The sequence below is a fragment of the Onychomys torridus genome, chromosome 19, assembly GCF_903995425.1.
Source record: "Onychomys torridus chromosome 19, mOncTor1.1, whole genome shotgun sequence".
Classification (NCBI taxonomy): domain Eukaryota; kingdom Metazoa; phylum Chordata; class Mammalia; order Rodentia; family Cricetidae; genus Onychomys; species Onychomys torridus.
This window is the reverse complement of record NC_050461.1, coordinates 33,639,423-33,665,123: the sequence shown is the minus strand read 5'-3', so window position 1 is coordinate 33,665,123 and position 25,701 is coordinate 33,639,423. Positions and strand designations below refer to the sequence as shown.

General features: G+C 37.9%; 1 protein-coding gene across 4 annotated transcripts in view; it reads left to right on the top strand.

Moving 5' to 3' along the window:
- The window catches only part of Ahi1 (Abelson helper integration site 1), a 117,272-nt gene that overhangs the window by 43,184 nt on the left and 48,387 nt on the right, over window positions 1-25,701 (top strand). For 3 of the 4 annotated variants that reach the window (XM_036168901.1, XM_036168902.1, XM_036168900.1), the window contains exons 16-17: window positions 190-216; window positions 9,671-9,791. In XM_036168901.1, the coding sequence (XP_036024794.1) occupies window positions 190-216; window positions 9,671-9,791 (148 nt within the window). The remainder of the gene's footprint in view (window positions 1-189; window positions 217-9,670; window positions 9,792-25,701) is intronic. The other variant, XM_036168903.1, reaches the window with a different exon arrangement.

Here is a 25,701-nt window from a genome sequence, read left to right as displayed (position 1 = left end):
CATTAAGTCTCTTGAATTCATAGTTTGCAGCTCATTGGAAAGAATGCAGTGTGACAAAAGGGTGATAAAGAAACTTTCAAATGCTGATTTGGGTTATTAGAAGATTGACATCTGAATGTTTTGAAAAGAGTCAATACTTTATTTAAATAAAATTATGAATACTTCTTTATTGTACTGTATTTCTTTTAGGAGGTGATACGATCCTGTGCTGCAAAAGTAAGTAGTTTTTATTACCAGGAAGTCAACTTTAAAATTACAGTTTCTTTTATGATATACCAGAGAATTGGAATGCACCACTGTAGACTTGACAGATTCTACAAAAATTGATCCCATGTGTACTTTTCCTTATTGAATTTCCACTTTACCAAAATTATAATACTGGGACTCCAGAATTCATTAAGAAGAGTACTTATCAAGTAGCCTCAAAGTTTTAAAGATTCAGAATCCTAGCAGTTGGGATATAATTTCAGTACCAGTCCAGCACACAACAGGCACCCGCTTTTTACAAGCAAGCTTGTTTTTACACATGACCTTGAAGCAGTTACAGAGTCAGAACAACAGTTGTTTTCATCCTTCCCTCCTCTTCTGCCACTTTCCAAATTCATCAGGATAGACCGTCTGTCCTTTACTAAATAGTTATGTATCACATAGTAAAAGATGAGACATCCAGAGCTAGAATGGCTAGAAGAGATCTTGACACAGTGTCAGTCCAGAGGGAGAAGGGTTGTTGAATAGGCATCTGCATCCATATAGCAGGAACATGGAGTGAGACAGGCAAGAAAGTACTAAGCTTGCCCCATCACTGAGCTGCTCAGTATCAGTCAGGACCCATCACATTGTACCTAATTATCACAAGTCAACCGGATATCGAATATAGACAAGGGGAAGGAAGAAGGGGAGGGGAAAGAGAACAGGCTGTATTCTGACTTGGCTGCAGATGTCCAGGAAACTTCTTCCTGATAGCAATGATTGTTGTAGTGATTAGTGCTCCAAGATTACTAAATCTTCTTAAGTGTGTGGTATATATAAAACCGTAGCAGTGTTCTGACTCGCCGTGACCTCTCCTTTTCCTTTCCTCCCCCTCTCTCTGTTTCTCTCTCTCTGTCTCTCTCTCTCTCTCTCTCTCTCTCTCTCTCTCTCTCTCTCTCTCTCTCTCTCTCTCTCTCTGTCTCTCTCTCTCTCTCTCTCTCTCTCTGTCTCTCTGTCTCTCTCTCTCTCTCTCTCTCTCTCTCTCTCTCTCTCTCTCTCTCTCTCTCTCAGTCTCTCTCAATGTATGCTATATCCTTCTCTTCTAATGCTGTATGAATGTTGGTTGAGCCCGATATTCTGTATACATCTAACCAGTATTTATGGAGAATGACCTCTAGTAATCTGAAATTCATTGAGGGTGATTGTAGAATCTTTCATCTTTGTACCCCTAGCATTCAACAAATGTCGAATATCATCAAAATATAACTACATAATTGGAAATCAAAATTAGGAAAGATGAACTTTACTAATGCCTTTATTGTACTATTTTCAATTGTTTTTTATTGAGATACAATTCACACATCATAATACCTTTTTATTATTTACTTCTAGTAGTTCTTCCTACATGCAGATATATACACATGCACACATATATAATGTGTAACTGTCCTTCAGATGTAACTTCTACAAATATTTTAAGTCACTTGTATATTCTTCCCACCCTTTGATATGGTGCTCTTAGAAAAGAAAAAATGTTTTAATTTTTGTGAGGTTTAGTTTACCTTTTTCTTTTGTCCATATTTTGTATCATATACAAAGTTAATTGACTAGCCCTATGTCTTACATATTTACTCCTTTGTTTTCTTCTTGAAATTTTGCAGTTTTAGTTATTACATTTAGATATGTGGTTGTTTTTAATTAATTTTAATTAATTTTTATGTGATCTGAAAGTTCAGTTGCATCCCATTGCATGTGACTATCCAGTTGTCCTAGTACTACTTATTGTAAAGACTGTTCCTGCCCCATTGTGTGGTCTCTTGTCGCCCTTGTAACTAACTGGTCATTAATCTCAACATCATAGTGTGTGTATGCATTTGCTTACATATTCGTCCTGTATAAGTTTTGCCAAGTGCTTGATAAAAATAAGTGTCTCTTTCTCTTCTAAATTTCAGCCTGATGATTACAATTTTGAAGGCTCAGACTGTTTTCTAAGATTTTTTTTTTTCAAGATAGGGTTTCTCTAAATGCCCCTGGCTGTCCTGGAACTCACTCAGTAGACCAGGCTAGCCTTGAACTCAGAGATCCGTGTGCTTCTGCCTCCCCAATGCTAGGATTAAGGCAAGCACCACCACCACCCAGCACTTTCTAAGATCTTTATACAAATATTATAGTGCCTACCAGTATTTTTCAAGATGCTTGGGATGTAACATTAACCAAAGTATTCTATTATATGTAGGAAGGCAAACTGAATGAAGTAATTTAGGATAATAACTGTTAGAGAACAAAATAAGCTTTTAGGATGGAAAAATGACAGGAGAGGCAGGGCCTCTTCTCTAGAGGAGGATCCTGGAAGACTGTCCAGAGGGAAACATTTAACAAAGACCTAAAATCCTAAACTAGTGATAAAGATGCTGGACTATTTAGGGATCAGAAAACGGTATTTTGCGTGACTGGGTAGTGAATAGCCAAAGGCAAGCAAGGCTTTATAACAGGGCTAGAGAGGTGACAAGGAATAGATGGTGTGTGCCTTTTAAAGAATTTTGTCAACACGACAAAGAGTTAGTGTGTTGTTTTAGAGAAATAATCTAGGGTGAATAGGAGAGTTGATGTTAGGTCTTGCAAGCACAGTGATCAGCAGATACTTACACTGTTCCTATAAAGAAGACATACTGGGTAGACCTATACTAACATCATGAAGTTGCAAATAGTGAACAGATTGACAATAATGTTTAGTTCATTGTTTGGGGCCATGTATTTTGGACATAGGTCTTCGACTATATCCAGTGTGATTAAAGGAAAGAAATGAGGGGCATCTTTTGTTTGGGGGCTTTCAGCAATTGTGAAGATGCCACTGGTGGTTTTTAACTAGGTGAAGGATGGAAGGAGCAGCTGGTAGAAAGGAGAGCTTGGGGCACAAGGATAACCGAAGTGGATAATGGCTACATGGGTCTTGTGTTTGGGAGGGAAAGAGCTTATGAAGTCAGACAGGGCTCCTATGGAGACAGCATAGATGAGGCTGTGGCACCTGGGAAGGCAAGTCAAGAGGATTTTCTAGAGGATATTTCACAAAGAGGAATACTTAGCTGTCATGTGCTGTGAAGAGAATTGGTAGAGAGAAGAGGGTTGAGCTTTGTATTTGGAAGATAATGGCTCTGGTTACTTTTCTTAAATGGACACAAAAACACATTAGTAGTGGTTGAAAATGGAACAGAAAAGGATGCCAGACTGCAAAGGTGGGCCAGTCTTCTCAAAGTGTGTGTCGTTTTATACTAGGGAGGAACTTGTAAGAACTGGATGGGAATAATTGACGGATATTGAAGTCTGTTTATTTGCTATTGTGAATAACTCGGTGGTAACTTAGCCATTGATAATGTACCACGGAGGTGGTAATTAGTGGAATGAAGTTCTTTAAGGAGTGGGAGGGGGTGGAAGTGCAAGTCATCACAGAACTGCCTGAAGAGAAGGGAATTTTCCTGATTGCCAGGAAAACCTGGGTAGAGGCACAGATGCAGGTTTGATGGTTGGAAGATGAGAGCTTCTCATCCGATTGCTTCCCGTGTGATAGTTTGGGGTTAGGTTCTTTTGAATTAAGATAGTCCAAAAACTTCTTCATATGAATTTGTAATTTACAAATTGCCTTGTGCTTTCCTTTGCTTAGAATTCGGTTGAAGTGTATCAGTAGTGATTTTGCCGGGATCTGTTTCCATTAAGTATTTTTGTGTGTGATTTCTCATAAATTCACACAGTATAAACAAATGTTCCACAACAAGAAATGTTGTAGAAATAAATATGTTCTCAGACATTTATTCATACCTGGAACATTTTATAAATAGGCTTCTTCTGCCTTCATGTATAACTAATTCTGAAAGTCTTTTTTAAATATTAGATCATCAATTACTTCAAAAGAATCTTTCCACTTCTCTCTTCTTTTACTAACCTATAAATTATAGGAACATAAGTATCAAGTTTTTCTAATACCGTTTTCACTTCTAGTTTTTGCATGTCTGTCTCTCACATTCCTATGTAACAGCTTAAAGCCAGGGAACTTCATCTCTTCAAAAATAATCATCTTTTATCCTATATTAATAAAAATATAGTCAAGTTTAATTTAATTATTATGGTTAATATGTGATGAGATTGGGCGTGTTAAGGGAATTGTGGCCATAGATTGTGGTTAACACAAGAATATGGAGAAAAAATTAAAAGGACAGAGGAGGTGACTCATTCAGTAAAATGCATGCCACAGAAGTTTGGTGACCAGTGAGTTAATATGGGCAGCACCCATGGAAATCCTGGGCACTAGGAAGCCCAGGACAGGAAGGGAAGCTGGATCTCATTGGCTCGGTAAAGAACCCTGGCTCAAAACATAAGGTGGACATTAACTAAGAAAAAACACCTGATTTCTGCCCTTTCTCTCCATCATTTGCATGCTTGTGTGCTCACCTGCATGAACCTGTACGTACAGACACACGTACATGTACACACACACACACAGAGAAGGAGAGAAGGAGAGGGGGAGAAAGAGAGAGAGAGAGAGAGAGAGAGAGAGAATGCTGTAAACTTGTGATGTATATTTTAGTCAGAACTACCTTGAAATGTATTATTTACCAAAAATATATTTTTTAAAATATCTAAATGATAGAAATTTCAGAGACCTTAACTTTTATATGTATATATAAAAGTTAACTGATAACTCTCAAAATGTAGAGGCACAAGAATCAAAAGTTCAAGCCAGCTTAACTTACATAGCAAATTCAAGACCTGGACTATGAAACCATGTCTAAAAAAATGTAAAAATAATGACTATGTCCATCTATTTGTATATGTTCATCATAAAAAAAGACAATAATGATTCAAGTATTTCCAGAGTTGGTTTCAGTTATTTGCAAAGGTTTTAAGAATATATTTTCTTCTTGGAGCTGGAGAGATGGCTCAGAGGTTAAGAGCACTGCTTGCTCTTCCAAAGGTCCTGAGTTCAATTCCCAGCAATCACATGGTGGCTCACAACCATCTGTAATGAGATCTGGTGCCCTCTTCTGGCCTGCAGGGATATGTGCACTGTATACATAATCAATATATATATATTCTTGTTGACATCTGGAAACTAGCTAAGAACCAATTAATCTTCATTGATCTGCAGATATTATGGAAGACTGGCTTGGGTGGAGGACCCGCTATGGTAGTTGGGGTGCCTGTGTGCAGGTGAGGAATAGTCGGGACGAGGCGAGAACTCCTGCCTGGTCCACTGAAAAAGAGTGGCAGTGCTTCCTGGGGAAAGACTCGGTCACCTCTGTGCTTAGGACCAGGACAAGTTAGGAGCACAGATGTAAGGAGCACAGAGTCAGAAAGCACGTGAAGTGAGTCTGTAAGTGCTCCTTCCTAGGGGAACTCTGAGGTGAGGTGATGAGGGAAGAAGAGATAGGTGCATGCAACAAACTACGTGGTGACGACTAGGTAGGTGTGAGGCACAGCAGGAAAAAGAAAACGTGAGAGTGGAGTGGTGGATCGCTAGAGTCCTATACACTGTGCCGCGCTGGGTCCTTCATTTCACCTTGTGTGGAGACGAGCTCAGTTGAAGCGAGCCGAGTGCGGTATTACTTCTATGTTGTTCTTCAAAGAAGCTTTCTTTCAGTGAAGCCTGTGGGAGTTCCTGAGTAGAGTGGGAGCTTTTGTTGGTTTACTGTTGATTTTGTCCTAAGTAGACAGGACTGTGTAGAGTTTCTGTGTAGACAGTGCAAAAGCCCCCGGGATGCTTGTGAGAACTTGAAGTATTAGCCTTGAGCAGAGCCCTCCCTTCTTCTGACGCTGAGAGACAAGAAAGTAGAGCGGGTTCAGGAAGTGTAGTGTTTCATAGGTTAGAGGTAAGGACTTGGGGCACTCATGAGAAAGGTTTCCTAAGAAGCAGGACAAAGCTCTAAGAGAGAAAGGAGGTACAGGCGTAGAGAAAACCAGGAAACCTTGAGGTAGGTTGCCTTTCGTGGAGGCAAATTGCTGTATTACTGGTTTGAGTAGACTCATTTAATTTTGAACTTCTTGTAGGAGTACCACATTAGTAATCTATGAACCACCAATCCTTGGTATCTGTCCTAGGCTCAGACAACGCTGATTATAAAAGGAAGCTTCTCAGTGACTGCTTCACATTGAATTCTTGTTGTAATAATATAATGCACTCATTTGAGAGGTTAGAGAGTAAGGATTTCCTGCACTTAACTACAGTAAACTTTCCATTCAGTTCACTACAACAAGTTCACACTTCTCTGTCCTGGCTTCTAAAGAAAACATCTGCGTCCTTAGAACATGTTCAGGTTTTTCCCTAACATGCTATAAACTCCTCATATTATACATTTCACTATCCTGCAGACCAAAGCAACACAGTTACTCTTAGAATGTTTGTTTGGAGATAGAATAATGGCACCTCTCTGGGAAAGACATGAATCTTTAACAGGATAGCGTCAGTGTATTTCCAGTTTTAATTTTAAACCAATTGTTGAAGAATCATCAAAGGTTGAAAATCCACGAAGTTCTAGTTCTGATAAAAGTAGCATATGATCTCAAATTGGCTGATGTGATCAGACTTGTAAATATGCATGGACATGAATGTTCTGTCTCTCCTAGAGGTTTTACAATGTAATTGCTGAAAGAGAAATAATTTTTAGAGTGATTAATCTCTTGCATTAAGTTTTATGTTGGGGCAATAAGATTTTTAACATGGATGAACCCACTACTGGAAAATAAGCCTTGCATGTTTTACATGAAGCTGCTTATAGCCTGAAAGAGAAGGGAAAACAGTCTTGTAACTAACTTGGCAGAGAATCAAGGCTTTTTTGTTTCTTTTCCTTATTATAAATTCTATTCAGATTTTGTGCTTTAGCTTTCTCCAGTATGGAGGTATCAAACTGACTCTGGCAAACTGTGGTTTTGCATGAAGCAAGCAGAAAAGTGTGTTGTGAAAAGAGGCTCAGTGAGGATGGGCAGACTGTCTTAGCCAACCTTACTGCTGTGGTGAAGTTATTAAGCAATCTTTCCACAGCATCTCTTTCAGAAACAGATGTTGCCTCACTCTAGTTAATGGTTATTATTATTTTTCTTCCTCCAAGTGAAATTCTGAATATATGTCAGATCACTTTGAAAATCTTTTGACTTCTGATTTCAAATCCCCACCAGTAATAATTGATAGCTATCTCGAATCTTATAAATTAAGTTATCTGCTCTATAATGTTGCTGCTCATCACCTTATTAACATTTGAATAGTATCCAAAAAAGATGTCAAGAAAGATCAGAATCATAAAAATTGCTTAGGGAAAACATGTAATTATTGTGCTTCACCCCCCCACCCTCAATGTATTTTAAAGAGTGTTGAGTCTTCTTGTTTGAGCAGTGCATTTAAGCACCCTGCGCTAACTTTCCCCCACTCATTTCTGTTTTAGCACAGCTGAAGCTCTAAAGAGGAAGGTCATGAAAGACACATCATGTATCTATCCAGAGCCATGGCGATAGACTTAGAATTATGTAACTAAAACCCTACCATACACCTGTTCATTTGTATCACACTTTAGATACACTGTTTAACATGTCTGAAAATAATTTCCAGTAATACAAAAGTAAAACTGACAAGTGGCTCTAACAAGAGGTTAATTAGTTAAGTGCTGAATGCATTTTCGTATGTAGAACTTCCACTAAAAACAAAGAACTCTGAATTCATTACTTAATGCATCCTCTACATTAGATTTGCCTGATTATGGATGATACTGATACCTAATGCTTATACAGTATGACATTTGTATCACACTTTATAGTTTATTTTTACAGATAGAAGTATTTGATTTTTTTATAACACAGACAAAAGCCCTGCCATTGGACAATGCCACCAGCACTATTTAATCTATTTATTGTGTTGTCTAGTACTTGATAATTAACATGTAAATAGAATAATATAATTCCATATCACCTTTATTGGCACATTCATATTAAAGCATAAATAGAACTTTTATTGATATCTCCACTTATAGACTATTGGTGAAGCTCAAAGGTTTTCTTTGTTATTTTAGTAGCATATAGTTAGAGTATATTAATTTTGGCCAGAGCTTAATAATGGATCCTGAGAATTTTTCCAGTTTGGTAATAAGTTAATACTGATGTGGTTTTGACTCCTTCTAATTATTTTGAAGAATATTTGGCTGGGAATATAGCTCCTGGGTCAGGCACTTACCTAGCATGTGCAAAGTCCCATAATCATACCATAAAAGGGTTTTGTTTTAAATGCTTTATGAGATAACAAAGTGATTTGGGTGTTCTAGAACTATATTGCTGTATGGTCTTAATTAAGTTTCCTCCAAATCTGCTAAAGCTCCTTGCTCTAAACAAAGAAGTGAGTGTAAGATACACAATCAGTGTCTGAAAAACAGATGCATTTACAAACGTAACTAATGAGACAGATAAAGGGTATATGGCCACAGCCCAACACTAGCCTACATAGAACATATAATTTTTAAGCATTAATGCAGTGGAAATCCTAGTGAAATTCTGTGTGGTTTTGATTACTTAAAGTAATGTTAATAAAATAAAGACATTTTCATATACTAATATTTATATGTAGTGTTATCTTTGCATTTCATTTTATTAATTCAAAGGTTATTTGCAATGAATTTTAAAACTCAGGCTATCTCAATTTGTAAAAAAAAGGTCATATTTTATGATTCTTAAAACAATTTAATAAATTATTCATAATAAACTAGACTAGATTTTCCTTAAATTAATTATAATTTCTAAGATAAATTTGCTAATAAATTTTTAAATTGCTTTAGTGAGTTATTCAAATAAAAATGCACTTGTTATACATTTAATTTCTTAATACTATTATACTCAAAACAATCATGGTAGATTTTGCATATTATAGGATATTATATTTACTTGTAGAAATGTTGCTTGACAATCATTTTTAATCAGTCATTCTGTGTTTAGTCTTTAAGAAAAAAAAAGATTTTTTTATGCCATGGAAACTCTCTCATTCCAAGTTAGATTGTAGTGTGTTACATCTATCATCATGATACATAGAAACATGAGTAGCACAGGTGTTTTCTGTTGCATTTCAAAAAAGGACTTCTCTGCTAGTTTACTAAAATACTAGGGAAATGTGGGTAGGAAACATCTGAACTCCTCCTTCGTTAAAAGAAATCAAGGCGTCACATTTATCTTTGCATTTCTTTGAAAGTCAGGGTCTCTGTATTTTAAATTATTGCATGGTGTCAATTCCAGAATAAGTGGATCAGAAAGGTCAATTACTTTGATAGCCATCATTTTCCCTCCTTACTAAAAACTTGTCCTGTCTTCCAACTGTAAAAACTAACCATCCCAGTCACTGCCAATCCCCTTGATTTGTTACATGTCCTATTTCAGATACTGAGCAAACATTGCTCATCCAGTTTTTGTGTCAGTAACCAGGAATTCTAAGGTGCTTTCTGGTTTGCCTTCCCTGTTGCAGGTCAACAAAAATCTCTCAGTGACTTCACCACCACCAGGCCCTGCCAAAAAGCCCAGGGTGAAACAGTCATTTGTGCTGACCACCGATGAGATTATTCATCAGTTTGGATTCCCGCAGACCGGTGAGCAGCTTGCTTGCTTTGCATATTCGTTTAAGTGTTCAATGCTATGTACTTATTTCTATTCAGAAAAAAACACTTCTGGCAATCTAATGGTCAGTTTTCACACTTGACAAAGAGATGCTATCCCAGCATCTATCTATCTGTCTACCCCCCCTCTCTCTTTCTCTCTCTTTTTTTCCCTAAAGTCATATAAATGATTTTAAAGTTCAGAATTGGTAACTTTAACATTAACTACCTTGAACTTATATGCTGTTAAAGAGATCATTTAGGGGATTTAGCTCAGTGGTAGAGCACTTGCTTAGCAAGCACAAGGCCCAGGGTTGGATCCTCAGCTCCAAAAAAAAAAAAAAAGAGAGAGAGAGAGAGATCATTTAAAACTTGAAAAACCAGAAGTTTTAAACATGTATAATATTAAATCTGATTGAGCTTTTCAGTTGAATAAAGGAATAATGCCTTATGGATAATTTTATTTTTAACTATTTGTAAATTTTATATAAAGCCAAAATAATGTGCCTTTTGGTGGGACATCACAATGACATCACAGACCTTCAAGTTTCAAGTTAATAGAATATACAAAAAGTCTTCTTGAAAAATTTACATTAATTAATTAATTGAAAGGAATTGTGAAATTGCAAATTTTAGACTGTTTTAAATGCACATGAATAAGGCCTTCAAAGAATATTAAAGAAAAATATCTATGAGAAATGATAATCATTGAATTGAAGGATGACTTTCTGTTCATTAGCTGTTTTTTTACAATGGTCTACCTACTACCAAGGTATTTAATCAAGAACTGAAAAAAATCACAAAGTACTTATCTGTGATGAAGAGACTAATACACAAATTTTTAGCTTCAATAGCTGCACATAATTTACTCAAAAATTTATGGACCATAACACTTTTCTTTGAAAATATTTGGAATTTATCATTATAGAATTTCTGTTAATCTCTATATAAATTATATACCTTAATGAGGAAATACTTAGATTTAGAAATCTTACATATAATCCTTGCTTTCATTACGCCTGCCTTAGAATTTCTATTACAAAACTGGAAATGGTATTTGGTGAGGTAACTCTTCCGTGGAGGTGACATGAAAACATTTTGTAAGCGTAAGGTGCTCTACACACTTGACATCTACATCATAAACATGTTTGTGTGCCAAGTGTAAAAACACATGAAATTCTAATTTCAAATCAGTGTAATAGCTAAGTTGTCCCAGTCTTAGAAGCTTTAAATTTCTAATGTTCCAGATGTCCACTAGAATTTATAGCAATAATACCAATCACTGTTATTTATTATGGAACGTGTGCCTTGTAGTACTCATCAGACTTTTATTCTTTATGCCTCACAGAAATATTTGGCTTGAGTTTAGAGGTTATCCTTTTAATGGCAAGAAAGGAAGGGACCTCTTTTGTCCTTCAGTTCTTACTGTTTTTCTGCTGAGGTCAATTTTTTTTTTCTGGGAAGAAACTTTGTCTCAAGGGCATAGTTGTTGAGTGTCTGGTTGCATTACTATATTATCTTAAATCAATTGGAGAAGCTTTTTATGTCTGTGAGCCAATACGGGGTCGCTGATCTCCACACGTTGCTGTTTTGTGGGGAGAGATGGGAAGGTCCTTGCAGTTGAAGAGTGATTATCACTGAAACAGACAACACAGGGCAGAGACACAACAAGCTCTGATAAAGGGACTCCTGCAGACTTCAGAGACTTAGATGCTAGTCGTTCCGTTTACCTTAAACTTTCAGAGCAGTGGGTTCTATGAATTTGTATGTTTGTGTCATGAATTCATAGGCATACTATCTCAGAGATTACCAGAGAGCCATAGGATACAGGTAATGTGGCTACATCTGACTTTTATTTTGGTCACTGATATGTTTGACTTCATTTTAAGTCATATCCTTCCTAGGAGGTTCTTATATAATATGTATTATATATAATAACACAAAAATATGTGATCAGTGAGAAAATGACCACTAGCCGGGCAGTGATGGGACACACCTTTAATCCCAGCACTCAGGAGGCAGTGGCATGCAGATCTCTTCAGTTCCAGGCCACCCTGGATTATTGAGTAAGTTCCAGGACATTCAGGGCCACACACAGAGAAACCTTGTCTCAAAAACCAAACAAGATTCATGGAAGAGACCCTCACTCTCAGCCAGGCGGACTGACGTCAGACCTAGCCCCAGCTGTGGTTGCCTGAGGAGTCTTGAAGATGCCTTCAGGCTTCAGCTTTCTCAGCCCACAACACCTGAGGCATTCAGTTTCTGTCTGGAGAGTCTGTAATCCTAGGGCTTGTGTAGGAGGAGAGGGGAGGAGTTGCAGTGAATAGGATCAGAATGCACTGCCTGTCATTCTTAAAGAATTGATAAAAATATGTTAGGAAAAATGTACCATTTAGCTGATGTTCAAATAAGTTTTAATGTGGATAAATAAGTGTTCTTAATTATACAAATCTGGTAGGATATGAAATATAAGAACACCAAAACAAATAATATACATGTAATATTTAAAAATAGAAAACTTGGGGGTTGGAGAGAAGACTTAGTGCTTAAGAGTGAATACTGCTTTTGCAAAGAACCTGAGTACAATTTCCAGTACCAATGCCAGGCAGCCTGTAAGTCCACTCCAGGGATCCAGTGCCCTCTTCTGGACTCCACATGTCCCTATATTCAAAAGTGCACATACCCGCATGTACACATACACAGTCACATGTGACTAAAAATAAAATAAATCTTAACATATATTACATGTACATATACATATTACACATACACATGAATGGAAATCTTAACTGAAAACCCAGATGAACTATGCAGGCCCTGCAATCTTTAGTATAAGGAAAAACTATTTGTCCAGAGCTGTAATGGATAGGCCCACTAGCACTCATGGAGAGAGACTTTCCATTTTAGACTATGTATAAAAGTGTTTGCATGCTAGAGTCTGTACTCTGAAGTGAATTTATGTTAACCTTAGCTATTCAAAGCAAGTTCTAGGAAATTTGCGACTGCTAGAAAAGTAAGCATTTCTTTCTTACATGGTTTATAATCCTAAACTTTGTAAAATACTTCGTTATTTATTCTGAAACCTTTGTAAATGACTCATTGCTGTAGCCTGTCAAGGTCATGTAGTAAGTATTACAGTCCCTGCCTTCAAGAAACATATGTCCAGCTTGGGGAGACATTGAGTTTGCAGAAGATGAAGTTAGTGTTGTAAATTCCGGAAGTGCAGGTTTAAAGACAGTGCTGCAGGGAAGCAGGAGCAGAGAGCAGTGAGAGGCTCCTGGGCTGCACATCTGGACAGCCGTGCCTCCATCTCCACCGCTGAACAGCATGTCCCTGCAGTTCCACCCCCTGCTCAGGTGCTTGTCCCAAAGACAGATGGAGTGAAACTATACCAAACCAAGGAATTCACTTCTAATTTTCTATAGAGAATAAAATTACCCAAAGCTTGACTATGAAAAGTATATCATATGTTATGAGATAAAATATGTTTTTAAAAAGCACTACTGATATCTGTGTGAGAGACAAGCTAAAGTGGGAAAGAGCTCCCATGAAGTACCTAGTTTAGATATTGTTCATTGAGATATTTCTCCAAATTCCCTTTTTAAAATTTAAACTATGTCTTTATTAAGGAATTTTTAATGGCATTCTAATTTTAACACTTTAGGTGAAATTATAGCTTATAGGTTATATAAGTGCTTTATGATATAGTGAGCAAGCTATATTATATCTTAAAAATTGAAAAATTGTTTTCAGGAATTGGAGAGATCTCAAATTAGTAAGTTAACAGTGTACCTGAGAGCTCTAGAACAAAAAGAAGAAATAATGCCCAAAAGTAGATGATGAGAAATGCTCAAACTCGGGGCTGGAATCAGTAAAATAGGCACAACAACAACATCAAAAACAATATAAATAATCAATGAAATAAAGAATTGGTTCTTTGAGAAAATCATTAAAATTGAGAAACCCTTAGCAACTTAAATAAAATGCAAAGAGAGATGGTCCACATTGACAGAATTGGAGTTGAAAGGGGGAACATACCAGACACTGAGGAAATCCAGAGAATCATAAGGACATTCGTATAAAACCCACATGCCACTAAGTTGGAAAATCAAAATTGCTTCCATACTTCTTTAGTATAATGAAGAAATACCAAATAATAGCACTTTGTATTTACATAAGCATATGAAGTCGTTTATGTGTATCTTCATTTACTCCACAACAAAATTCTGCATAAGTTCAACATGAATCATATTGAGTACAATCATTTAAATCTTCCAGGAGCTTAAAGCTATCATTCCCTGAACTTACAGTGAATCTGAGAAGCAGGGCACTGGTTTGCCATGAGTCATGCAGCCACTGGCAGCCACATCTTCTAACTCAGTGCATCACCCTCACCATGCAGACTGCCAGTCCCTGAGGAAGGCACATGTCTGGGAGGTCCAGTAGTGTCCTTGTGCAGGGGCCTGGGAGATCTTGGGTGCTTCTAGCTGCTTCTCTGCCAGTAGCGTGTGGCCACTTTCCTTTGCCAGGTTTTCCAGGAAACTTCACTTTTGGGGAAATGATGGTTTTTGAGACTGAGGTGTCAAGCAGGAGATCTTAATTCTTGATTATTAATGAACTCACATTTTTGACCTTTAGATAGAATTGTGCTCGCCATTTATTAGGGGTTTGTGTGTAACGTGGTATTTGATCTCTAGTGAAGCCAACAGCTCTCTGGAGAGAATTTTATTCTGCATTGTCTTGTCTAATCTAGGTCCCATTTAGCCACTTTGGTAAGTTTTTACTGTAGAGCTGGGTTTAAAACATGACAGTAGACCTGGGGGTCCATCCCTGTAGTCCCACTCACTCAAAAGGCAGAGGCAGGAAGAATACCCGAGCCTACAACTTCAAGACCAGTCTGGACCACATACCAAGACCCTAAGTGTGGATTATTTAATAAGAGACTCGATCACTGTTATGAGAAGATAGGGGAGAAAACCAAAAATTTTTGTTGGTGATAATTCAGTATTTGTATCATCTCTACAAGTTATTGTTCAAAGAGAATTATTTTATGTATTGAGTGTATTTTTCTTATCATTTCTTTAAATTAAATGTAATTCAGATTAAATAGATAAGTTAAGCAAGATAAGGTAACTTTATTCATTTAATCTTCCTATCTTTTTAATTATGAACTTGGGTTTGGATTACATCTAAGCTGGAAACATGATGATTCTTGCATTTCAAAGGAAAAATACATTTTGGCAAAAATTAGGAAATAGAATGACTCAATAAACACAGCTGATGTTAAAAGGGGGTTTCCATTTTAAGGAAAGTAAATTAAGCTTCAAAGAATTTTCTCAGCCCATCAGAGTTGGCAGAGCTTTCTGTCAGTGTTACTTAATGAACTTCAAACTGTTAATTGAAAAAGAGTGTCTATTGAATTCTTATTTCAAACTTTTCAAAATTCCAGAATTTCCATTCAGTGGTGAGATAAATGAAAATAATTAATTAATTCTCATAGATTAAAGATAATCTACAGAATTAACTGTTTTTTTTCTGTAAGCAGATATCTTTAACTGCACGTTATGTTTTTTAAAAGAGTCAAAATGTTTTTTAATGTGTAGTTGTGAAAGACTTTATTTTTTAAAAAGATCACTTTTCAGAATTCAGTGTACATTCCTCTCTAGCTAGATGCACCTAAATTTCCTACTTCAGAGTATTGTTAGGGTCATAAATATGTTGTTGACTTTGAAATACACAAAATGTTTAGAGATTAAATAACATGAGGTTATCCAAGGTTCCCCCATCCTCATTTTGAAATCATGTAATTTGCATTCTGGCTAAAGTAATGGAGGAAATCTTATTTAAGACCTGGCCTGATAAACTCTTTAAAGTGATGATTATGGGAGGTAAAATGTGTCTGAAGGGCAAACGATGAATACAGGATATTTAGAAGTACGCCAGAGGACATTACAGTGAGGTAGGCAGAGAGGAAAGTCTGCAGACAAGGCTCTCAGGGGGACTAATCCACTAGACCTCAATTTTTCAAACTTCAGCTTTTTACCTAAGTGCCAGATTTAGGTCATCTTAGGAATGTGGCATTATGACCATAAAAAACTTAAAAAGTAACTTAAAAAGATTATGATCTGTGTTAAGAGTACAGGGTTAGCAAGACCACACTTTGCCCCACAGATGATGAAATAGCCACCAAACACAACACTCCATTTGCTAACGTGCGTTGAGTTTACTGTCTTCCAAAGCATCATCTCTGGAAGCATGAAGAATGTGAGGTGCTACACAAAACCCTGTTTGATGGCCCCCAAGCAAGTGTCCTTCTATAGTATGTAACATCAAAATAGAAGGAAAAGTGTTTTGTTATCCCGAAAATATTTTGTCACATTCACTGGCAAATGGATGCAGTAATGTGTCGAGCAGCCAGTTTCCAATTAGAAATTACCATGACTTTTCCAAGTCTGCCTTTGTTACTCAGCAGTTCACTTAATGATTTTACCTTCTTCTAAACAGCGTATAGTTGGCCAGACAGTATGCCGGTGCTGATTGGTGAAAGTAAAACTTAAAAAGCTGGGACGACCCAGTAGTTGACAGTGTGTGGCTAGTGTGCTTGAGGCTCTGGATTTGATTCCCCACACCTTAAAATAAATTTATTTTTTAGACCTTGCTTTCAAAGAATCAGCAGGTTTCTTGTTGCTGTTGTTGTTAGAAACAGGAAAAAAAAAGCAGGTGAGTGTAGTTCAGTAAGGGACATCTAAGTCAGAGTTAGAGGCCCAGGTCAAGTTAAGAAAGAGTTTAAATGTTCAGTGATTTCTGAATAGTACATATTGAAAAGAGAGGAGCTTCAAAGCTGAGGATGGGAACAACCTGTAAAGATTTTCATAAATGAAGTGGAGGTTATCGTGCCTAATTTTCTTGATTTTTAATGAAGACTTTAGAAATCTAATATAGTAGCATGCAATGTGAAATCACTTTTAAAATGATTAAGTAGCCAAATGTAGAGGATACCATTTTCATTTTCTAGCATTAATTCAACAATAGTAGCTTATTCAGTAACTAGCATAGTTGTTAAGTTATTTTAAAAAGCCAGGATGAATATAAATATGACAGACAGTTGGTCATGACTTCTTAATTATCCCTCAAATCTACTAGAGATCAAGAATTACTTCCAAAGCTAATAGTTCATGCCATTCTTTATCCTTTCTCTAATCACCAATCGACACAAAATGTCCTAGGATGGGATGCATTTCATGTTTGGATTTTTCTAATCACTGGGCAGATCTTAATTGCTTGGATCTGTCCTTTAACACATGATTATTTATATTCCCATCCACAAACTAAGACTCCATTTATTAACTTTTTGTCTTTGTATTTGGAATCTGTACATTAAAAGTGTGAGTTACTATTGCATTCCCCAAAAGAGCTCTTAAGTATCCGGTGATTGGTGTTAATCTACTAGTTAAGTATTCAGATTTAGCCTCCATTTACAATAATGATAAATGTTATTATAATTGAATTGTTTCTAATCCTGTTATTTAAAATACATTCTACATGTAATTTCGTATTATTAAGAACATTTCTGTCAACACTCATGAATGATTATCATGCACAGGGATATGCATTTATCATGACTATCACCATGGAACATTAAATTCCTCCTAACTTAGGAGGGAGAATATGAATGCAGACTTTTCTCATTTAAGTCAGCAGATTCAAGAGAGCTTGTAGCTGCCCATTGTTTCTTAGCCATTTATGCTCTAAGAAAAATCATTTTATTCAATGTTTATAGGTACCTGTGGTTTCAGCCTTTCAACTTTCAACCTTGCCCCCATCTCTTCAAAATAGGAAATTTGCTCTAAACTCTGGCTTCTCAGTCACTTTTTTGTGTGCCGACATGTTTTTTCTGTTCAGAAGTATTCATAGTGTAGTGCAGTATTTGCCCAGTTGGTATACTAATAGCCAATGAAAAATAAAAGCATGCAACTGGAAATTTTAAACTGTAGGGAAACTTTAAATAAGGTCTAATTTTCTGTTGAATAGCAAAACTATGTAACCCTAACATAACCAAAGTGTGAATTCATATTTTAATGATACTCTGATATTTACCTTTTACAAAGCTTTCTAGTTTATGTGTTAATTATTTCTAATTTGTGCTATTTATATTCTGATGATTTGTGAAGTTATCTGCCTATAACATCTTTTTATAGAAAGTTCGAATGTAAAATTATAAAGATTAGGAAAAGTTGAACAGAGCTATTATGTGTGTGACTGGAATAACTATAAAATCTAATCTGATAGAAAATGTTTGTCCTCACATATGTGTAGCAAGATATGTATGCTAATTGGTTTCCATGAATGTGACAGAGCGTCATGTTGCCTTGAGTATAGGGTCCTCAGAGAAGCGTCTGTGGTTTACCCCGTGGTCTCATTGCTGAGACCAGCATTGCCTTTCTTCCTGGTGAAAACTTGGGCCTCACCTTGACATATCCCACCCTTTGTATAATTAATTAGTCTCCCCCAGAGTTCTTTCATTGCCTTGTTCTAACTCTCTTCAATTGATGGGTTGCCCCCTTTTCTGTCTGTGATGACCTCTCCAGTCGTCATGTGTTGTGGGTATCATTCCATCCCACTAAGTCTTGCAAAGTTCTGGTCTCTGTTTTCATCTGTATTGGTGTATGGTCGGTTCTGTGTTTACTTCATGCCACTGGCTTTTATATGTTGTCTGTATCTTCAGATGAAGAAGCAGTTATAAATATGACTTACTTCTTCCACTGTGTGAAGAACTGTAACCTCACTAGTTTGTTTGCCCATGCATATTTATTAAAATTTTCTATTTGTATGTAGGACAGATAATGTGCAACTTATATTTAGGCTAAACAGGAAAATAATGTCAGGATAACTGTGAAAATGAGAACACCTGGGTCAGGGTCTCGTCTCTAGAACCCTTTGCTCTTCCCAGTGTTACTTTGGGAGACTGATTCCTCTCCTGGCCTGTAGTTAATGCTGGGCGACACCCCTGTTATTTGGGGCTGGCAGCCTGTTTTGCTTAAAAAACGTTTTACCTTTGCATCTGTATTTATTGTTCCTGGTTTTATTTAGTTTGACTTCCACCAGATATGCTGGTTACATGTTCATTGGTTTTATTGTAGCCAGGATAGTGTTCATAGCAACTGTAGCACACAGAAAGCTTGTAGGCTGAGCTTTCTAGTTATTTTGCATTGTTAAAAGTTTGATTTTTCTAATGTGTTCTTTTCAAGCTCAACAGCGGCCCTGGCACTGCTTTTCCCAGAGCCCAGTTCCTCACCCTTATCTTACTTGACTGATCATCAGAGTTTGATACATTTGGTTACTTCTTAATGCATGGTGTCCCGGACACCACACTCTCTTGGTTTTCTCTTATCTTGTAAGTCAGTCCTCTTTATTTCCTTATGCTAGATGCTTCCTGGTTCCTGACAGGTCTCAATAGACTATTCCTCCATAGTTCAGCTCTGTTTTGTTCCCTGAATATGCTGGCTGCATGGGAGCTGCCTGACTTTAAATCAAAGTCAGATACCAATGACTGCCAAATGTTTTTGTTTTCGTTTTTGTTTTTGTTTTCCAGACAGGGTTTCTCTGTGTAGTTTTGGTGCCTCTCCTGGATCTTGCTCTGTATACCAGGCTAGCCTCGAACTTACAGAGATCTGCCTGCCTCTGCCTCCCAAGTGCTGGAACTAAGGGCATGTGCCACCGCTGCCCGGCTGACTGTCTAATTTTTTATACTCAGCCTAGACATCTTTCCTAAACTCCAAATATGCATAGTCCTTTATAGTAACCCCCGACACTAGTGTGACTGTTGAGTTCATGAAATGTAGGTAGCATGACTTAGGAACTCAAACTTTAATTTAAAACTATATGTGACCTGTAGATATCATACAGAATTCAGTTCTATTAATCTATTTCTATTTAAGTCTTCATTTTCTGATCCCAGCTAAATCATTTGTTTAAGAATTGTTGTTTTTTAATTGGATATGAGTATTGCTTTTAATAACAAACTTCCTTAGTTGGTGGTTTAGAATCCTTTATTAACATGATTTTGATAAGGCTTTTTAAATGAAATTTTGCTGCCAGGCATGGTGACATGTGTTTGTAAATTCTGTCCTCAGGAAGCTGAGACAAAAGGATTGAAGGTTAGCCTTGGCTACATACAGTTTGAACCCAGTCTAGGCTGTGTCCAGGACCTTGTTTCAAAAATAACAGAAAGCATGCTCATGCATGGAGATTCTATGTATTTCTTACTTTTCTTGTGTCAGTCAGTGCATGAGATTCTAGTAGCACTAAGCCAAGAGAAGTTAGATTCATGTTACATTATTTATGCTTGAGTGACCTCCTTTATCATCTGATGAAAACCTAGTGTTTACCCATAGTGTTTATTGCAGATAGAAATAGTTAAATACCAAAATATATGTGGCTTCCAGTAGAGTAGAAGTTACAAATGTATGGTGTATGACTACATTCAGAATTACTCTAATGAGTGAACCTCCTTTTAAAGTTTTCTAACTTACTGCTAAATTTTCAAAAGGGAAAGCACTATATTCAAAGACTTAAACTTTAGTGAATCTCCTTTGTTAAAATTCTTATTCCTCTGGTACATATGTATTATTTCCAAATGCGGCTTTTTTAGGAGTACTGACTAAAACATTTCACGGCAAAAGCATGTTCTGATCTATCATTCCAGAGTAGAAGACTGAATAATTCGCGCCATTGCCAAGTGCTGTATCTTTGTAAGTTTGCACAATGCCCATAGGGCGAGAAAGATGTAGGCAATCAGTTTACTCAACTTGAGGACTAAAGGAAAGCAAATGTGGGGGGCGGGCATTGCTTATAAAATGACTGACGTATTTTGACCAGGTGTAATTTGTTTTCATACCTGGAGAAGAAAATCACTTCCTGTCTTAATATAGGTCACTGTCAACTATTCATTGCATTTCACTGTTTGTATAGTTGTAAACAGAAATGGACAACTTTTAAGATTTTCATTTCATAAGGCATATAAAGTGATATTAGAATTTATTTCAAAGTGCTCAACTTTTCAGACAAATTTTCTTTAATTTATTTTCTGAGAAAAATGCACGTTTTTAAAGAAAATGAATACACCAAGGTTGTTCGGCCTCTCTTAAATTGCTCATACTGCGGTGATTCCTCTTCTGTTATAACCAGTGCTGGGTACCTCACCCCTTCCACTTAGAAACCTCTAGTGCCGTCACAGGTTTCATACTGGTACCTGTCACAACCATTCCATGATTCTACGGTTTTTAAATATATTTTAATAGTAATTTTCTTTACTAATCAGAGTGGGCATTTCTGTAACCAAGTAAACAGCTCTTCATGCTTCCCCCTTAACAAGGGAGAAAATAAAATATAATCTACGACATAAATAATGGTTGTTGTTTCCTTTGTAAGTTACTATGACTCAAGGTAATTCTTAATTAGAGCTATGACAGAATACAGTTTGGTTTTGAAGCATCTGAAGATGATTCTGTTACAAGCTCTGGTAGGGAAAGAACTGTCTACATTAAGGTCTCATTTACTCTTACTCAGGCTGCCATCCACTAAATCTGTACCGAAATGGTCCCAAGGCTTCCCTGAAAGAGCTTTGTGCATGCTTTTGCATCTTGTGGTTTAGTCAGTTCGGGTTGAGTAGTGAGTATCTATGATATCATAAAAGTTACTGGTAATGTTTTCTGGAAGTGAATATCCATCAATATTGAAAGTAATCAACAAACAATGGAAATTGGGTTAGGAGCCCGACCTTCTGGTAAGGATAGAGACCTCAAGGTCAAGGCAGTGTTGATCTGTATTTTCCAGAATTTGAAGTGGATGGTTTCAGGAAGCTGTTTCCTTGAATGAAAAAAAAAATGAATGAAATGTAAAGAATGGCCCTTTGGGGTGTTCTTAGTCAGCAGCTTGCCTAACAGTCTGCGAACCAGGCTGGTGAGAAAGAGTGAAATTTACAAAATGACTACATTGAGTGACTGGTCAGTGTTTTAAATAAAGTGGAAGGTTTGTGCCACAGACGCTTGCTTCATAAGGAGACTGTGTGCTCATTGTGATGGCATTTCTCTTTCAGCTTTTCTCTGAAAAGTGCTTAATATATCTTCATAAAGAGTAAATTTAAAAATGACTTTTGCACAGTTCCTGAACTTTTTAAAACTAGAATCAGAAACACTGTACTTTGGGCAGAAATACTCTAATGAAAGCTGTTCCTTGGCTTTAAAAAAAGAAATACTTATACCTAAAAACTAGTGCATGCATTTCATTGGGCTGTGCTTATGGAGGGTCTGTTCTGTGCAGGGCCTCAGCTCGACACATAGATGAACATGAAAGCGTGCCCTCACTCTCTCCCAGTCTGAGAATCCAGCAGGCCGAGAAGTCACAGTGCTGTGACAGCAATAAGTTTAACAGGAACAGGCACCCAACACTGTGGGGACACAAAAAGAGAATAAATCTGATTAAATGTATAACTTTATCCTGATGGGGAAACCCACAGAGACAGCTGACCAAGCTTGTGGGAGCTTACCGACTCTGACTCTAGCCCGAGAGTTAGGGAGCCTGCATGGGACCAACCTAGGCCCTCTGCATTGTGTGACAGTTGTGTAGCTTGGTCTGTTTGTAGTGCTCCTAACAGTGGGACCAGGATCTGTCCCTGGCCCATGAGCTGGCTTTTTGCAACCCACTCCCTAGGGTGGGATGCCTCCTTCAGCCTTGATGCTGTGGGGGAGGAGCTTGGTCCTGCCTCAACTTGATATGCCATACTTTGTTGACTCCCATGGAAGGCCTTACCCTTTCTGAGGAGTGGATAGGGGCAGGTAGAAAGGAGGTGGGTAAGGGAGTGGGAGAAGAGGAGGGAGGGGAAACTGTGGTTGGTATGTAAAATAAATTTTAAAAAATTTAATAATAAAAAAATAAAATAAGTGAGTACATACCATGTTTGTCCTTCTGAGTCTGGGTTACCACAATCGGGATGATTTTTTCTAGATCCATCCATTTGCCTGCAAACCTCATGATGTCATTGTTTTTCTCTGCTGAATAGTACTCCATTGTGTATATGTACCATATTTTCTTTATCCATTCTTCAGTTGAAGGGCATCTAGGTTGTTTCCAGGTTCTGGCTGTTACAAACAATGCTGATACGAACATAGCTGAGCAAATGTCCTTGTGGTATGATTGAGCATTCTTGGGTATATGCCCAAGAGTGCTACAGCTGGGTCTTGGGGGGAGATGGATTCCCAATTTTCTAAGGAAGCACCATATTGATTTCCAAAGTGGCTGTACAAGCTTGCATTCCCACCAGCAGTGGAGGAGAGTTCCCCTTGCTCCACATCCTCTCCAGCATAAGCTGTCTTCTGTGTTTTTGATCTTAGCCATTCTGACAGGTGTAAGGTGGTATCTCAGAGTCGTTTTGATTTGCATTTCCCGGATAATTAGGGATGTTGAGCAATTCCTTAAATGTCTTTCAGCCATTTGAACTTCCTCTGTGGAGAATTCTCTGTTTAGTTCTATAGCCCATTTCTTAATTGGACTGTTGGGCATTTTGATGTCTAAGGATACTAGATGTAAAACAAAGATGACTAGACTGCTACACAACTCCAGGGAGGCTATCTAGAAAACGGGACCCTAGGAAAGACACAGGGATCACCCAATGACAGAGAAATGGATGAGATCTACATGAACAACCTGGACGACAGTGGGAGTAATGAAGGGCAAGATTTGAAGAAGAAGAAGAAGAAGAAGAAGAAGAAGAAGAAGAAGAGGAGGAGGAGGAGGAGGAGGAGGAGGAGGAGGAGGAGGAGGAGGAGAAGAAGAAGAAGAAGAAGAAGAAGAAGAAGAAGAAGAAGAAGAAGAAGAAGAAGAAGAAAAAAAAAAAAAAAAAAGAAAGCTTAGGGGAGCAGGAGATCCCAGCTGGATCAAGAACAGAAAGGGAGAATGAGGAATAACAGACCATGATAAATGAAGACCACATGAGAACAGGAATAGGCAGAGTGCTGGAGAGGTCCCCAGAAATCCACAATGATATATCCTCTATAGACTGCTGGTAATGGTCGAGAGAAAGCCTGATCTGACCTAGTCTGGTAATCAGATGACTAAACACCCTAACAGTCGTCTTGGAACTCTCATCCAATAACTGATGGAAGTGCATGCAGAGATCCTCAGCCAGGCCCCAGGTGGAGCTCCAGGTGTCCAGCTGTCGAGAAAGAGGAGGGACTGCAAGAGCGTGAATTGTTGAATCCAAGATTGCAGAAAGCACAGGGACAAATAGCCAATCAAAGGGAAGCACATGAATTATCAACCAACGGCTGAGGAGCCCCCAGCTAGATCAGGCCCTCTGGATAAGTGAGACAATTGAATAGCTTGATCTGTTTGGGAGGCACCCAGTCTGTGGGACCAGGATCTGTCCTTAGTGCATGAGCTGTCTGTTTGGAACTTTGGGCTTACACAGGGACACATGCTCAGTCTGGAAGGAGGGGACAGGACCTGCCTGTACTGAATCCACCAGGTTTAAATGAATCCCCAGGGGTGTCTTGGTCCTGGAGGACATGGGAATGGAGGGGAGGGGCTGGGGGAAGGTGGGGATAGGGGCGGGAGGGGGAGGACAGGGGAACCCATGGCTGATGTATAAAATTAAAACACATAATAATAATAAAATAAATTGAAATAAAATAAAATAAAATAAGATGCTCTTAGCTTCATGATCCTGTTTAGAAATCTGTGTTGTGGGTACAATGTGTGTACAAAAATCAGGGATTTTTCTGAATGGTAGCTCAGACCTGAGACTCTGAATTTTGTCACTGACCTTTCACAAAGCTAATGACTCACAAGTTCTGTGGGGCTTTTAATTGCTGCCCTCTTCAAAAGTAGAGCTGCTAACAGTGCTGCAACCTTCTGAGAGTGAGTGGGTAAATACTTGTGCTCCATGTTATCATATAGATATGAGATACTCAGGTGCTTGTTCTGTGTGTTTACCTTTCTTTAGCTGAGATGAGTTCTCCATATTTATGGCTGTTAAATTTGAGAAAAATAGGAAGTGATCAGGTTTCTTACTTTTGCTAACTAGTAATCCCTGAGCTTATTTCTCTTGGGAGTGGGTACCTCATTTTCTTCCCCTGCCTTTGGTAGTGACATTACAAAGTTTAATATCATCTTAGTCCTTTCATAGGTATTCTGAAGTAAGTATTTAAGAGTTGAAAGTAAAACAATTAAAAGGCAGAACTATAAAGGCAGTTCTAACCGGGCGGTGGTGGCACACGCCTGTAATCCCAGCACTCGGGAGGCGGAGCCAGGCAGATCTCTGTGAGTTCGAGGCCAGCCTGGGCTACAGAGTGAGTTCCAGGAAAGGTGCAAAGCTACACAGAGAAACCCTGTCTCAAAAAAAAAAAAAAAAAAAAAAAGGCAGTTCTAAGAATTACAAATGAACTTTTTCTTAATACTATGTCCATTTAGCAAATATTAGTAGTAGGTTCTCCCCTACTACTGTCAAGCCATAGGTTCATAGCCTGATAATGGTGCCAGGTATAGGTTTATTCTTGTGCAGGGAAATGCAGTCAGAGTGGCCAGTTACCCCCATGATGTTTGTGTCTTGCAGTAAGGTTCTGGAGGATAACCAAGAGCAGTGTCAGTAGTCTGATGTGTAGGGGGTCTATAGGACCTTGCTGACCAACAATTCCAAAAGAAGAAACTGGCTTCTAGCTCTGGGCTTCTTATTTGTTATACTGTGATGTCTAGTAGGGGCATGGTGCCTGTTGTCTGTCTGTCTGTCTGTCTGTCTGTCTGTCTCTCTCTCTGTCTGTGTGTGTGTGTAGGTATCCATGTATGTTTTTTGAAAGTCTTTGGTATGCCCCTTCCCATACTCCCTCCTCTACCCTACCCTGAACTCCCA